Source organism: Argiope bruennichi, chromosome 11, assembly GCF_947563725.1.
Source record: "Argiope bruennichi chromosome 11, qqArgBrue1.1, whole genome shotgun sequence".
NCBI lineage: Eukaryota > Metazoa > Arthropoda > Arachnida > Araneae > Araneidae > Argiope > Argiope bruennichi.
Window position 1 is genome coordinate 5,446,607 of NC_079161.1, and position 14,077 is coordinate 5,460,683.

Genomic DNA, 14,077 nt, shown 5'->3' on the forward strand with positions numbered 1-14,077 from the left:
CAGCTTGTGGCGTTATTTAATTATATCTATTTATTAATTTATTATTTAATTAATTTACAGATTGGTAAACAGAAGTATAAAGACGCACGTTTATTCTTGTGTTTTATTTAATTATTCATTTAATTTATTCTTGTGTTTTTTAGTTATGTATTACGCACATAGCTCTAAAGATATGCGTTTCGAACTTGGTGGGGTCTATCTTCACCTGGGAAACGATGCATCCAATTTCGAGATCCAATTGTTTGACGATTACATTGTATATTTCTATACAAAAAGTAAAAATGCGAATATGCACTATTTTTACTGACGGATAATTGGAAATACATATTTGCACGATATTTTCAGAGCCTGACCTGTCTTCCCCATTTAGATTAATCCATCACCCAAAACAATCTGAAAACCACGTCGTTTTTCAAGAATTGGAGTCGATTCAATTCAGGGCTCAGTGAGATATGTGAAAACAACTTTCAGTTTTCTACTGAAAGAAGCTGATATTTTTAGAAGGAAATTTGTAGCTGCACGCTGTCTTGATTGTTGTTTTCCTTATTTTCACAAGGAAATAATTTGCTTTTCATTTTCTTATTTGCAAAATAATAAGAAAAAAATTACAATCGTCAAAAAAAAAATAAAAAAAAAATCTGACCTTGAGATTTAGAATCCTCAATAAGTTCAGGAGAAAAAAATTTTTTCATCTATGAACTGAATAAGTTAAACGCCAAGATTGACAGTTATGGAGCTTGGTATGTTAAATTTTCGAATTTTAATAATTTCTGTCAAATTTCAGAAACCTGTCTGCTCTTCTAACCATGTTCCTGAAAACGCAACAACTCAAAAAGATGGAGAGCTAGATAGATGAAATTTAAAATACTTCCAAAATCCGTATTCAGTTTTCCTATCTTTACTTAAAAGCATTACATTTACCATAAGAGAAAGTTGAAGGGAGAACACGTTCTCAGATTCATATTCAGATTATGCCAATTCAAAATTGGTGTATGTGCACAGTTATGTATAAATGCACAGTTTATTTTATGAAATCAGCGGTATTAAAAATTCAGCCCAATTTGACTGTTCTAATTTCATTTTGACTGTCACCATTTTGATCTCGATTTCTTCAATGAAAAATTATTTCAAATTAATGTCGAAAATTTACACAAAAACAAAGAATACGAGAATTTAAAAATTCAATATTTATTGCAATCCACAAAGTATCATATAAAAATGTAAAAGTTATCTGTTATGCTACTGTATAAGAATTTCACTTTTTAAGATTGGACTCGATGTGACCATATCTTCTCTGTCGCCACTCTCTAATAGGAAACTTTTCTGATTTTATCATTTGCATAATTTTCTTGATGAATTCGGAAACTATTATCTGAAAAACAAATTTTTAAGATATTCTAAAATTAGAAATGTTAAAAATTCAGTGATGCCACTTTGATTGCCACAATATTTCTTCACGGATTTCCGTAGTTAAAGAATTATTTCAAATTACTACTGACGATTTGCTCAAAAATAACGTGTTTAATATTTTAATTGATTTGACTGGACTAACAACTCTCATGTTGATAATAACTAACTAACAATAACTAACAATATAGATATTATTTCCTTGGGGAAACAGCAAAGTACTTTAAAAGTTTATTTATTGTATTTATTTGCTAAATGCTATTAATTAAATATAAAAAATAAATGAAGTAAAATTCATCTGCTATGTCCTTTCCATTTAGTCCTTTTCAGTAGCAGCTTCCACAATTTAATATGGATAATTATAATCTTTGTGTTCAAATCGAATTCCGAAAAATGTAAGAAACTGCATTGGCAAAGCATTACACCGGATGTCGAACCAGCGCTCCGGAAGCTGGAGTGTTCATAAATGAACCAAGCACTAGTTTTGATAAGAGAAAAAATAAATCGTTTTAATTTTTTTCAAAAGGAAAAGGAAGCAGCGAGGCATCTGTTAAAGGATGCCATTCTGTCGTTGAAAATTAACTAATTTGATTTCCGGAACTTATAATTTTATTTTAATACTCAAACTCTTTTTTTTTAATTATTATCATTCATCAAGAGCTAAAAAAGGCCGCCATTGCATGTTAATTGTTTATTTTCTTCCGTGACGGTGAAAGGCATGTTGGAACGCCTTGATGTGTGACGTGGTTTCAGCTGTTCAATAGGCACAATTCTCCGAATTTCCTCGTGTTCAGAATGGTTCTGTGTCTATAATGGCGCTTATAATTTCGTCTTTTGCAGTAAACTGTGACGAAAGAATGATATCATTTAATATAAAGGGTTTTTCTATTGGGATCAAATGGCGATCTCTGCAAGGCTCATTCTTTGTCAGAGACTTAAATAAATGAAGATACAGCTTGCAACACAAGTTGAACGATGTACAAATGCAGAATGGTACAGTTACATGAATGACAAGATGGGCATTGTTTAATAATGTACAACAGTACAACACAGTTGCATGGATGAATAGATGTGTATAACTTAATAATGTACTTTCATCGCTCCAAATATTTGCTATTCATACTTCTTACCGTTGTATCTGTGCATGATTTGCTATATTGTCATTCGTGTGACTGTGCGTTGTACTACTGTAAATTTGTATTGCATTCATTATACATTGCAAACTTTATCTAATGTTGCAGCTTCTTTCACTGACAAAGAACTTCTGTGGGGGTTCTCCTGTGCGTCTGTGACTTCATGGTTTGTTGTAAAGATAACTTGTTTTTGTGGACTTAAACTCCCCTCTAAGTTTATTCCACGATTTTAGAAACACTTTGCATCTAGAGCTTTTATCTCTAAAAACAAACTGTGTTGGAGAAATGGTACTATTTTATTACAGAGAAAATAACCAATTCTTGTAAGTTCTAAAAGTCTTATTAAAAACCAAAATAAGTTTTGCAACGTTCTTGGGATATGTTTCTCCATTAATATTATAGATCTGCATTGTTTACTGTATTAAGAAAGCAGGGACAGCAAACCAGAAAAATTAGCTGATTAACAAATTTGGTCTGGTGGTCACAGATTAGAAGTCACTTAACTAGCTTGCTGTGTTAATGAGTTATTACATGCATGATCACAAATCATTTAAAAGAATTATTATTATATTTTTTTTAACTCGATGAAATCTGTAGTGTGAAGATAAAATGTTCAAACCAAACTTTTCAGATCGAGCCTTTTTTAGAAGTACAATATTTTCTTTCTGTGTTTTTTTCATCCTAAAGAGTAAAATATCTAAATAGATATGTTAGGGTATATTTTAGCAAAACAAAATCAAGGTCAACTAAAGACGGAAAGATCTAAAGGAATGAAATATTTATTTAAAGTTTATTACAGAATGCCTATTACAGAAAAATCCAGTTGTAGTACCGCATAACAAAATACACCCAGGTAAAAAACAGTGCATGAAACACATAGTTAAAGAAAATTACAGAAAATAAAGATAATTAACCAGCAAAATAAACATAAAAATGTTTACTCATCACAGAACAAGTTAAGCATCAAATAAAAGAATACACCAAATATTTATGAGTTTTAAAAGCTAATGATATTTAATTTTAAAAACATTGACATATATTCTGAAGATGTTGATGCTTTCTGTTTAGTAAAACAAATGATCAAATTTGCATAAAAAGCAAATACTTATGTATTTAATTTAATAATAATCTTTTCTGTTTCAAAGTTTTTGCCAGCATTGCAAAACTTCAGCAGTTACAGTTGAATAATTTTGAGCTATCAATCACGTTATTAAATATTTATAAGGAAATGGCATTCTGCAAATATTTCTTTCAAACTATTAATATGTAAATTTTTCGCATGTAAATATAAAAATTAAATAAATAGAAGACATATCTAGAAAAGGAGAATATGATTAGTATTGTATAATAAATGATGTAAGAAATTATTTTACAAATTTGTTAAAGAAGTCTACAATTATTTTCATAACGCTGAAAAAATATGCAAGATCGTTAAAGCAATTAAAAATAAGTAGGAATTCTAACATCCGTTTGGTCAGTCTGCAGCATCTGGACAGACAGACAATATTGTGAAGAAGCACGAAACCTATTACAAGTGTTAAAAGGCACAAAATTAAGATCAGAATTCAGATTTTGAACTCCTCCTCCTTTACTCCTAAATTTGCAGAGTATCAAGTTTTGAATGAATAATATTAAACCAATTTCGATTTATTATTAGATTACTACTTATATTTAGATTTTTTTTAAAAATTAGACCCAACATTATTTTAAAAGTAAAAAGTTTAATTTTTAAAGGAAGATGTCAAAAAAAATTTAATTCGAGAAACTTAGATACAAAAAGTTATTTTAAACTATATTCTCTTGTGCACTTCAAATTTACATGAGAGTAAAACTGATAGAATGTTAACAAATTTTGCTTCAATCACTTTTTTTTTTTTAACTGTCCTCAACAACAGCAATAAAAAAGAATTTAAAAAGTAAAAAGTTAAATTTGAAAAACATGTTTTTTTAAAATTTTTAAGTCAAGAAACTTTAATTTAATTTTTAAAAAATTATTTTAGCTTTTGTTTGTTAACACTTTTTTTCATTTATCAGAAATGCATCATTGATTCAGTTCTTAATTCAATCAGCCATTCACATTCATTTTTCAAACATTCTTTGGCTTTCTACAATTATTTCAAGTTTCCAAAGACTTCATGAAATTCAGTATCAGAAAATTTCAATTTCATCGTGACTCGACAGTCTATTATTTTTCAACTGTTTTTTTTTTTAATTGTCATAGATGCCCTTGGGATAATTTACGGTTGAAGTCAGCTTTAGTAATGAAATTGGCACATGAAAACTCATGCTTGTACAATTTTTTATCAACTTTCTCTATAGGAAGAAGCATTTCGATCACAGTTAGCAGATCCTTGTTTGAACACTTTTGTTATTGAAATGGACGGATTTCAATAAGAAAAGAAGATCACGCTTAGAGTAGCGATTCGTGAAGCCACATCGGCTTTTAATTCCTTCCCTCGATGCTGTTTGTCTCGATTGCATCTTGCGGTTGTGGAAACGAATCGGTTTTTCGCTCGCCCATGCCTGAGAGCGTGGGTCTCGGGTTGCGAGGGCATTCTTGGGACACAAGTCTTTCCTTTTCAAAACCAGCTTTCCTCTCGACTTTCTCAAATTCTATGCTCCGTAGTATGATGAAGAAAATCAAATTTTGTAGAAGTTGCATTACTCTGTCTTCTCTTTTGGATAATAGATGGCGATGCCTGATTAGGTACACATCCCATAGTGCATTGCGATTGTTATTATAATGAGATGAGATCCTGTTCTGTGAGGTGTGGGTGCGTTAATGTCTTATATTGTCTTTCATATTTTGTGTGAAATGTGATCATTAAAGAAATGTTCCCGAAAACATCCGTCCTCTTGCTTCCACTGCACGGATCATAATGATCGTCATTCCACTACAATCCGCATTTTGAATGTCTTCCTTTCGACTGATTGAAAAGAAATTTAGTGCAGTTCTTGAAGATTTACGTGCATGAAGATTTACAAAACACACTTCAAAACTATTCCATTTTTTTTATTTAACTTATTCAAATACGTATGTTGTCATTGTTTCTTAAGGCACTTGTCATAAACAAGTCTGCTGACGATTTTAAGCTGAGTTTTAGCGCCTCTCGGTAGTTTAGCCATCTCGGTAATTTAGTCCTAGCATTTCAGTAGCGCCATCTAGGGCCAAGAGTACAAATTAGCTACTCATACGTCACAGCCCTTTTCTCTGGGAGGACTTCATTTATACATTTCATTCACAGATCGTAATTTAGACTTGAATTAGAGAACGATTACCTCTGATCCAGTACCCCCAGTGGTATTGTTTCGACTTGGAGGACTTTGTGGCTATTTTGGGCCGGACCTCCTCATTTTGAATCGCGGTCAGACGATGAGGACGGCACATGAGCTTGCACCCCCTCCAAACTTCTACACCACACCAGCGGGTCCAAGGGATGCGAATCCAAATCCTACCAACCAGGCTATCCTGGCCTTTCAAATATTTATGAATATATAGATCGACGGGCAGCCAATCCGTATGTCGCTTTAGTTCAAAATGCGTCATAATCTGCAAATTCTGATGGCGAAACTAAATACTAAATTTCATCCTTATAATTATTTGCAATTTTTTGTTAAGGTGTTGCACATGCTCAAGACTCCCCTTTTTCAGAATTTGTACAAAATTTATAGAAATTTATTATTTTTGCGTAAAAATCAGATACAACATTTCATTTACTCGTTGCTTTTTGGTTGCGACGCTCATACACAGACTCGAGTTTACCAAAATTTAAAACTCTGAGAATTGCTTCACAGGACATTGGCGGAGAGATTGTTCAATCTGTTGTAGAGTCTCCCATAATAACACAAAAATTTTATATTTACAAGAAATAATATATTTATATTAAAATGTAACTTTTAGAAATGCAGCTTCATTCGTATAATTAATATTTAAGAATTTTTTAAAAAAGATTAATTAATTATTTTTTTAAATTTTGTATTGAGTTTTGGCGGCCTGTTGCTAAATGTTGGAACAAACTCGCATTCGGAGAACAAAAATATTACATTTATACCTAACACTCTAATGCTTTCACTCTCTGTCCCCATTTAAAACGGTATATTATTTTCACGATTCCCGATAAAAAATTTGTAAGAAATTGCAGGTTGATTTTTCTGGAAAAAAAATAATTTGCATAATTATATTTTTTTACTTTTCAAAATAATAAAATGAGTCCTCATGTTCAATAATTCTTTATATAGATCTAATTTGCTTTACCGCATGCAAATGGTCCATTTTTAAAATCATTTTTATTCACTATTTTGAAATTTTCTTATTCCATTTTTTTAATACACTAATAAAAGTGTGTTTTTAAAATTGTTTTTTATGATACGTTTTTCTAAGAACTTCATTGATTGCAAGAATAGAATTTTCTATATGATGATTGTAATCACTCACTTCCAAAACGTACTAGAATTATTTTGCCGGCGTCCTGGCTTAGGGGTAGCACGTCTTCCACATGATCTGGGCGTCCCGATTCGTGTCCTGGTTCGGGCATGGTTGTTCTTTACACCGTGTTCCATCTGTAAGGTGTGTGAATGTTCTCCCCTGTAAAAAGGGGATGTGCAAGCGAATGTGTGAGTATCATCTTCATATGAGCAAGAAGTCAGACTTCTGCCCTCGGGTGCTCAGGAACCTTTACCCTCAGAAGCTACTGCAGAAACTCGGCTTAAAGTCGCTGATCTTGTCAGCAGGCTTGTCTATGACAAGTACCATAACTAACAACAACTAGAATTTTGAAATGATATACAATTGTGTATTCTAGAGCACAATACGTAATATTTTCAGAACTTAATCATCGCTCAATTTAAATAAATTCAATTTCATATAAATGGTACTCCCTGAATTTTAGAAGAAAAAATTGATTTCAAGATTTCACAAAATCTATAAGGAATTTGAAATTGAAGTTAAAGGGGAGGGAAGGAGTTGAGGAGTAGAAAATAATAGAACGGAGAAAATTTCTATCATTTTGAATACTTATAAAGGTGAGTTTTTCAAAACAGTTTTGGTTGAATGTATCCAAGTGTGCAAATGTGTAAGTACAGCCTTAGTTAAACTGACTCTCACCCTAACGGCTCAAATGACTTGCGAGCAGGAAGTTGTTTTGGTCTACTGCGTTTGACCTTTCTTTCTTTTTTATTGTCATATTTTGATGCGGTTTGGAATGGAAATAGTTTAGAACCAAATGCTGGTGGCATCTTCTGCTTTGTTGAGCGAATCCATATAACGGGGACGCCTTCCGGTCGGGCGTCGTTTGCAGAAAGTTTTCGATTATTTGGGCAGGCTGGAAAAAATGATGCTGATGTCTCACCCGTGTCAAATTAGCAGAATCACGGAGAGCAAGATGTGATTATTCATCTGTAGATGTATATATCCAAAATAATACTAGAATTTTATTTCCTTTACTTAAAAACAAAAGTATTTATTATTCATAACTTTCAAATGTTCGTAACTCATCTCATTTGATAGAAAGAATAAGAACATTAAAAACAGAATAGAGCTGTTGTTCCAAAAATTAAATATTTAATCCTTTCCACTGAGAAAAGGAATTAATATAAACTGAATACAAGGATTCATTTTATTGCTTCGAGGCTTAAACGAAATATAATTGTACAGTCGAATTCAATTTTTGTAATTTTGGACATAATTTGCAATTTCGATATACATGTACTTGTACAATTCGATATACTCATTATTTGTAATGTAATTAACTTTTATGCAGAATTTTATTTGTGATTTCTTCCTCTGAAAATTTTTGGCTTTACGATTTTTGGAAGTTTTTTTTTTTTTTTTTTTTTTTTTTTTTTTTTAAATATTTGACGTCTATTTAACTTAATTTCAGAAAATTATCTAATCTCTCGAATATCAACATATACAATCAGGGACGATTCCTGATTAATTCATATAATTGTTCTGTTGCATGTAAGTAGATTATTTTCAAAAAAAAAAAAAATGATCTGCAGTTTCACAAAACTGTAATTTTTTTTAAGAAGTCGAAATCAAAAAGCGTCAAGAAGATGCACTGTTTAGAATGGTGCATATGAGGAAAAATCCAGATGTAAAGAATTGAAAAAATGTAATTTTATTGTATTTTGAACGGTAATTGACGATAATAATCGCTAATTTTTTTTGTATCCATTTTTTTTTTACTATCTAGAAAATGTTTTTACAAATTAGAAAGTTTAACGAGATTTCAAAACTTGATTTTGGCATTATGCTTAGCAACTCAACATTTTTTAGATAAACTGATTTATACAGAACTAAGTTCCTGACAGAAAAATTGGACATTTGCAAAATACTGTATTTAGCAACAATCTTTAGAAATTCCTTTTATATATTAGTGACATTTAGCACAAATACTAGGTTGAAAACACGTAATAGTTCATTAGAGTTTCCTCAAATATTTTTTTGAAAACATAAAAAATAAACAAATAATTTGATTTTAAATTTTGTATTTCACAAAATTGAAACCTTTCCATTTGATCTGGAAGAAAAATTCGGTTTTAAATTGTTAATAATTAAATATTTGGAAATTCTCAAAAATTACCAAATATGAAATCTATATTTTTACAGCATCAGACGATACAACACAGCAACGAGTTTCCATTCAACAGATACACATAAAGGATGTATATTGGGAAAAATGAAAATAAAAAATTACCTTTTTGATAAAATTAATCTACCTCACTCGTGTGGCATCTTTTATTTTATAAAAGAATAACATACCATTCAGTAAAAACAAGTTCCTAAACTAAATCATTTTACGCATCTTCTCGTTCTCTTTCATTTGCAGAAATGTGTTCAATCAAGGTTAAACTTTACGGTAATTTATTTAAATATGTTACCAGCATTTTATCGAAGATTAACTTCAGATACACATATTTATAGCGATCGCAGCTAAATACTCGAACTAATTACCCTAAATATCATACGGTGCAAAATTGTTGCGATATTGTATTAATATTCCAGAGAGTAGAAAACATGTGAAATTCAAACTTTAGAAGCATAATATTGTCATAAAACAGGGTAGGGTAGCCATATAATAACTTTCCCTGTTTGGCGGCATCTGCAACTAAAAAGAATGAACGTAATGAAATCACATTTCATACACAGACTGTAGAAGGCATGGGAAGATGAATTTCCCAGAAGAAGAAAAAAATTAGTACCAAAAGTTGTTGATAAGGGAAATATTCAATTCAATTGTTTAGTGCTTTTTTTTTCCCCATAGAACATAAAAAATGAGGGTCAACTAAATATTCCACTATGCGTACAGTTATTCCGGAATCCGTATATAATATTTTCATATATTGCAATAAATCTACAGTAAAACGTTATGTAAAAATATTCTTTTTCTTTTGAAAAAATAATAAATTTTTGGGAGATTTTAATGATAAAAGAAAGTTAAAATATACTGTTTCCCCCCTCCCCCCCAAAAAAAACGATTTTGGATGAATGTTAAGTTACGATACAATTAAAAAAAATTTCAATAATATTTAGGAAAAAATATTTTGGTTGGTCCCTTCAACCCATTAATAATGCTATATGGAAGAAAGCGATTCTATAAGTGAACTCTCTTCAGTGCTAATAGACTCTCTCCAGGCCATGCAGGTACGCATGGAGAGATCAGGGTCAGACTGCCAACGCTCATCGAGTGCGGTTGAGGTTTTGAGGGAAACGTCGACTTATCTTGTGTTTTTTCTTTTCTTTACAGCCACTGCCTCAAGATGAAGAGCTCCATTCTTTTGGCATTTCTACTGACGGTGAGTTACTTTGTTGTTTATTTAATTGCTGATTCTGTTTATATTAAGTGCTTGCATGTATTTTAATCAGCGACATCTGTTGGTAAACATGCGAAGTATTTGTATAAACGGCAATGATTTTGGGTTTTACCAATTTACTATTACTTTATTGTTATCATTTTGCAAGTGTTCCATTTAGTATTATTGAGTTATTCAGTGCATAAAGAACCATGGAACGCTCCAAATTGTATTTTCGATATTCATTGCTTTGTTTTTTGTTTGATTTGAAGAAATCTGCTGCCGAAGACAATCAGACACTTTTAGAAACTTAATGGTGACGCTGCTCCGTCATATCCCGAATGTCGGTTTCGGTGTCAACGATTTAAGAGAGGTGATTTCGATGTCAGTGACAGAGAACGGCCTGGAGGACCAAAAAAATTTGAAAACAATCAGTGGCGAGACTTATTGGACGAAAATGTGAAACAGTTGTAGAAAAGGATGGAAAATACATTGATTCATTTTTTCTCAATAAATGCCTTTTTAAAGTGAAAAACTGATCCAAATACATGCAAGCACCTAATAAGTCATATTTACCTAGAATACTGCAAGTATTGCTAAACCAGGGCTCATGACTTAAAACTCGGATTGTGTGCATTATTAATGGCACGTTGTTATTTCAGCATTCCTGTCAATGAAAACATGGTAATTACAATAGACTTTTCTTAAGATATCCAATATATTAAAAAAAATGATTTCCCTAGAAAATTTTGATTTTTTTTTTTTATGATCTGAAAACGAAGTCCAAACTTCGTAAATTCTAAAACAGACTTTGTATTTAATATATGTGAGATTGAACTCATACAGATGTTTTATTTTTAGATGTAGATTTATTTGTTATCCTATTAATGTTGTAAAAAAAAAATGTTGAACTCATTAGTAACTTCTTTATTTTAGAAAAAATTAATAAAATGCATGAAAATACAATATAAATTGTACCGTAAACATTAAACTCAAAGTTCCGTTAACGTCATGTCAGTGAATATTCTCTTTACAGCACCTTAAGTTAAAATATTTTTCTTGTTCATTGGTAAACATTTTAGCTTTCTAGTGTACGAAGTATGGATAAAGTATTAGTATGGTGAGAAAAAAAAATTGAACTCGAGATTTTGACGAATCTCCACGTTTTAGGCCTCTCTAAAGTAAGAAAAGTACATTTTTGCTATGATGTCTGTCTGTCTGTGACAAAGATAATTCAAAAACGCTTCGACCTAAAACGATAAAATTGAATATGTAGCCTTAACACCAAATTGGAAGTCCTCTCTCGTATTTCGTGCAACCTCCGTTCAGAGAAAGTCTGTCCGACTATTCGAATATAAGTTGACGCTATAACTACAAAACGAAGTGAGCGAGATGGATGAAATTCGGTGCACAGATTTAGCCCCTACATTATAGACACCTATCCAATGTTGAGCCAAATCCAACAAGGAGTTGAACATTTATTGTACTTTAAGAAGCACGTGAAGGCGGTAACGAAAGGACTTAACACATCAAATTGGGTGTGTGCTTTTTTTTATTTGCAAATTCTGTGTCAAATTTTGGTTTCAGTCTGCTGGAGAAACACGCGTCTCAAAACAGAAACTCACCTTTTCTTAGAGAGTATGCGAGAAAGTTTGGGGGAGCCCATTCTTTAGGTTTTTTTCCTCCCCGTGAATCTTAAATGGTGACGTTCAGTTTCTCTTTTCGCTGGCAACGACGTTCCAGCCACCTGCTCGGTTTAACGACTTCAAACGCCCTTCGTTTAGCGAAACCTCTCCTGCTTGTTTCCTTCTTCGTTCTTTTAAATGGGTTTCCACGAGTGAGGAGGCCCTGCGATGGAAATTCCTCCCGCAAAACCATTTTATTGCTCTGCCTCTAAGGTTTCGCCACGTATCGCTGTCGCTACTAGAAGTCACCAGACATCTCGAATGAGAAACATTCTGTATTTGAATTAACTTTAATTATTTTATAACAACAATATCAGTTTCAATTTTAATCATGTTTATTTGACTTTAACCTTTCCTTATACCAACACAAAGTGACGCACTTTGTGCTTCACAATAAAGCGAAGGGAACTGAACGTGGATTTTGAGTGTCTATCTTTCGATCGATTAGATTTAAAATTCGATACCGATTTACAAAATGGATGACAAGAACTCATCACGAAATTTCATTTGTCTAAGTCACTGCGATTTTCTATTATTGTTTCCACATTATATATTATTTTAAATACGCGATATAAAATTCATACAAATGGTGAAAATTTCATTTTTCTATCTATTGAGGTTTGCAAACAACCGTTTCCATGATGAGATCAACGATAAATACAAACAAAAACAAAAAAAAAAAAAAACTTACTTCTGATACATTTCACCCAAAATTATTCAAAAACCTAGAAATTTGCAAAATTAAAAAAAAAAAAGGTTGCTGGCGGAATTTCTTGTGTGAGCTTGTATTTTGAGAAATCATGCTTACAAACCATCTGAAACATAAGTATAATTTTAAAAAAAAGTTTCATTTTTTTCTCGGCAAGCTGGAAGGAAAAGGTAGATTCCTTTTCACCCAAGTTGCCATTTTCAAATTCCTTTTCATCTTTAGACACAAACAAACGGAAATGGTCTCCCGAAACATTCTTGCAAACTATTCAATTAATCCCCCCCTCCCCCACATAAAATTACGGACCTTGGATAAGGCCACGAATACCTTGCATGGCGTTCACGCCATGTAAAGTAGCTATAAATTACAGATCTAATGATAGGTGTAAACTGCAGATCCTTGGCACGAATCCAGCATTTTTAAAGAATCTATTTTGTGAAAACGTGTTTCTGATTCCCAAATGACTTCTGCTCCCGCTAAATTTTGACACGGAACTACCATTGCAGTCACAAGACAATATAATGAATTTCATTGATTTAATCGTCGCATTTGCATGCATGTGAAAATACGGACTGACGGATGATCAATAGCTTGGCAGATTTGGTTCCACATGTGACATGAATCTCTGTTTCAGATACTAAATTTGTGTACCAAATTTTATTTATATAGTTCTTTGCATTTTGTAATTATTCAGTCCATTTGCACTCCAACTGCCGGACAGATAGACTTCCCCAGAATATATTTTAATCGAATAATTAAGTAGAATGTATATGAATTTTCGTTTGTGAACCTCAAACCGTTTTTCAATTATCTTTGTCATATACAGATTGACTGACTGTCAGGCAGTCTTAATGGCAAAAATATATTTTTCGAACTCAGAAAAGGTCTGAAACGAAGGTTTTCATCCAATTATCGAGTTTGATTTTTTTTTTACGATTACAATACCTTCTCTACACTATGTACATGATAAAGTAAAAATGAAATATTTCATAGTGAAGAAATCATAGGTAATGTTTATAATGTTATAATTATATCAAAGAACAAATATTATAAAAGTAATATACAAATATAGGCACGTTACAAAGTTTATATTATTAAAAAGCTTCCAAAGCCCATCCGTCTGTGACAAAGATAACACAAGAACGCCTTCAATTAGACTAATGAAATTCGGTGTAGGGTCTTTACATCAAATTTATAGATGTTTTATCAAAGCTAAAGTCTATTCAGAGAAAGTATATGCCCGGCTATTCAAATAACTACAATAAGAAGAAACAATAAAATGATAACTACAATAAGAAGAAAGATAAATGGATAAAATTCGGTATACAGATTTAACATTTCCATATTGT

At 31.7% G+C, this 14,077-nt stretch overlaps 2 protein-coding genes across 3 annotated transcripts in view; one reads left to right on the top strand and one right to left on the bottom strand.

The window, feature by feature from the left end:
• LOC129956904 (uncharacterized) overlaps positions 1-14,077 on the bottom strand; it is a 90,342-nt gene that overhangs the window by 30,864 nt on the left and 45,401 nt on the right. The gene's annotated exons all lie outside the window — the stretch shown is intronic.
• Positions 1-14,077, top strand: part of LOC129956903 (cuticlin-4-like) — a 59,394-nt gene that overhangs the window by 4,327 nt on the left and 40,990 nt on the right. For both annotated transcript variants that reach the window (XM_056068917.1, XM_056068918.1), the window contains exon 2: positions 10,289-10,337. In XM_056068917.1, coding sequence (XP_055924892.1) covers positions 10,302-10,337 — 36 coding nt within the window. In that variant the 5' untranslated portion in view covers positions 10,289-10,301. The remainder of the gene's footprint in view (positions 1-10,288; positions 10,338-14,077) is intronic.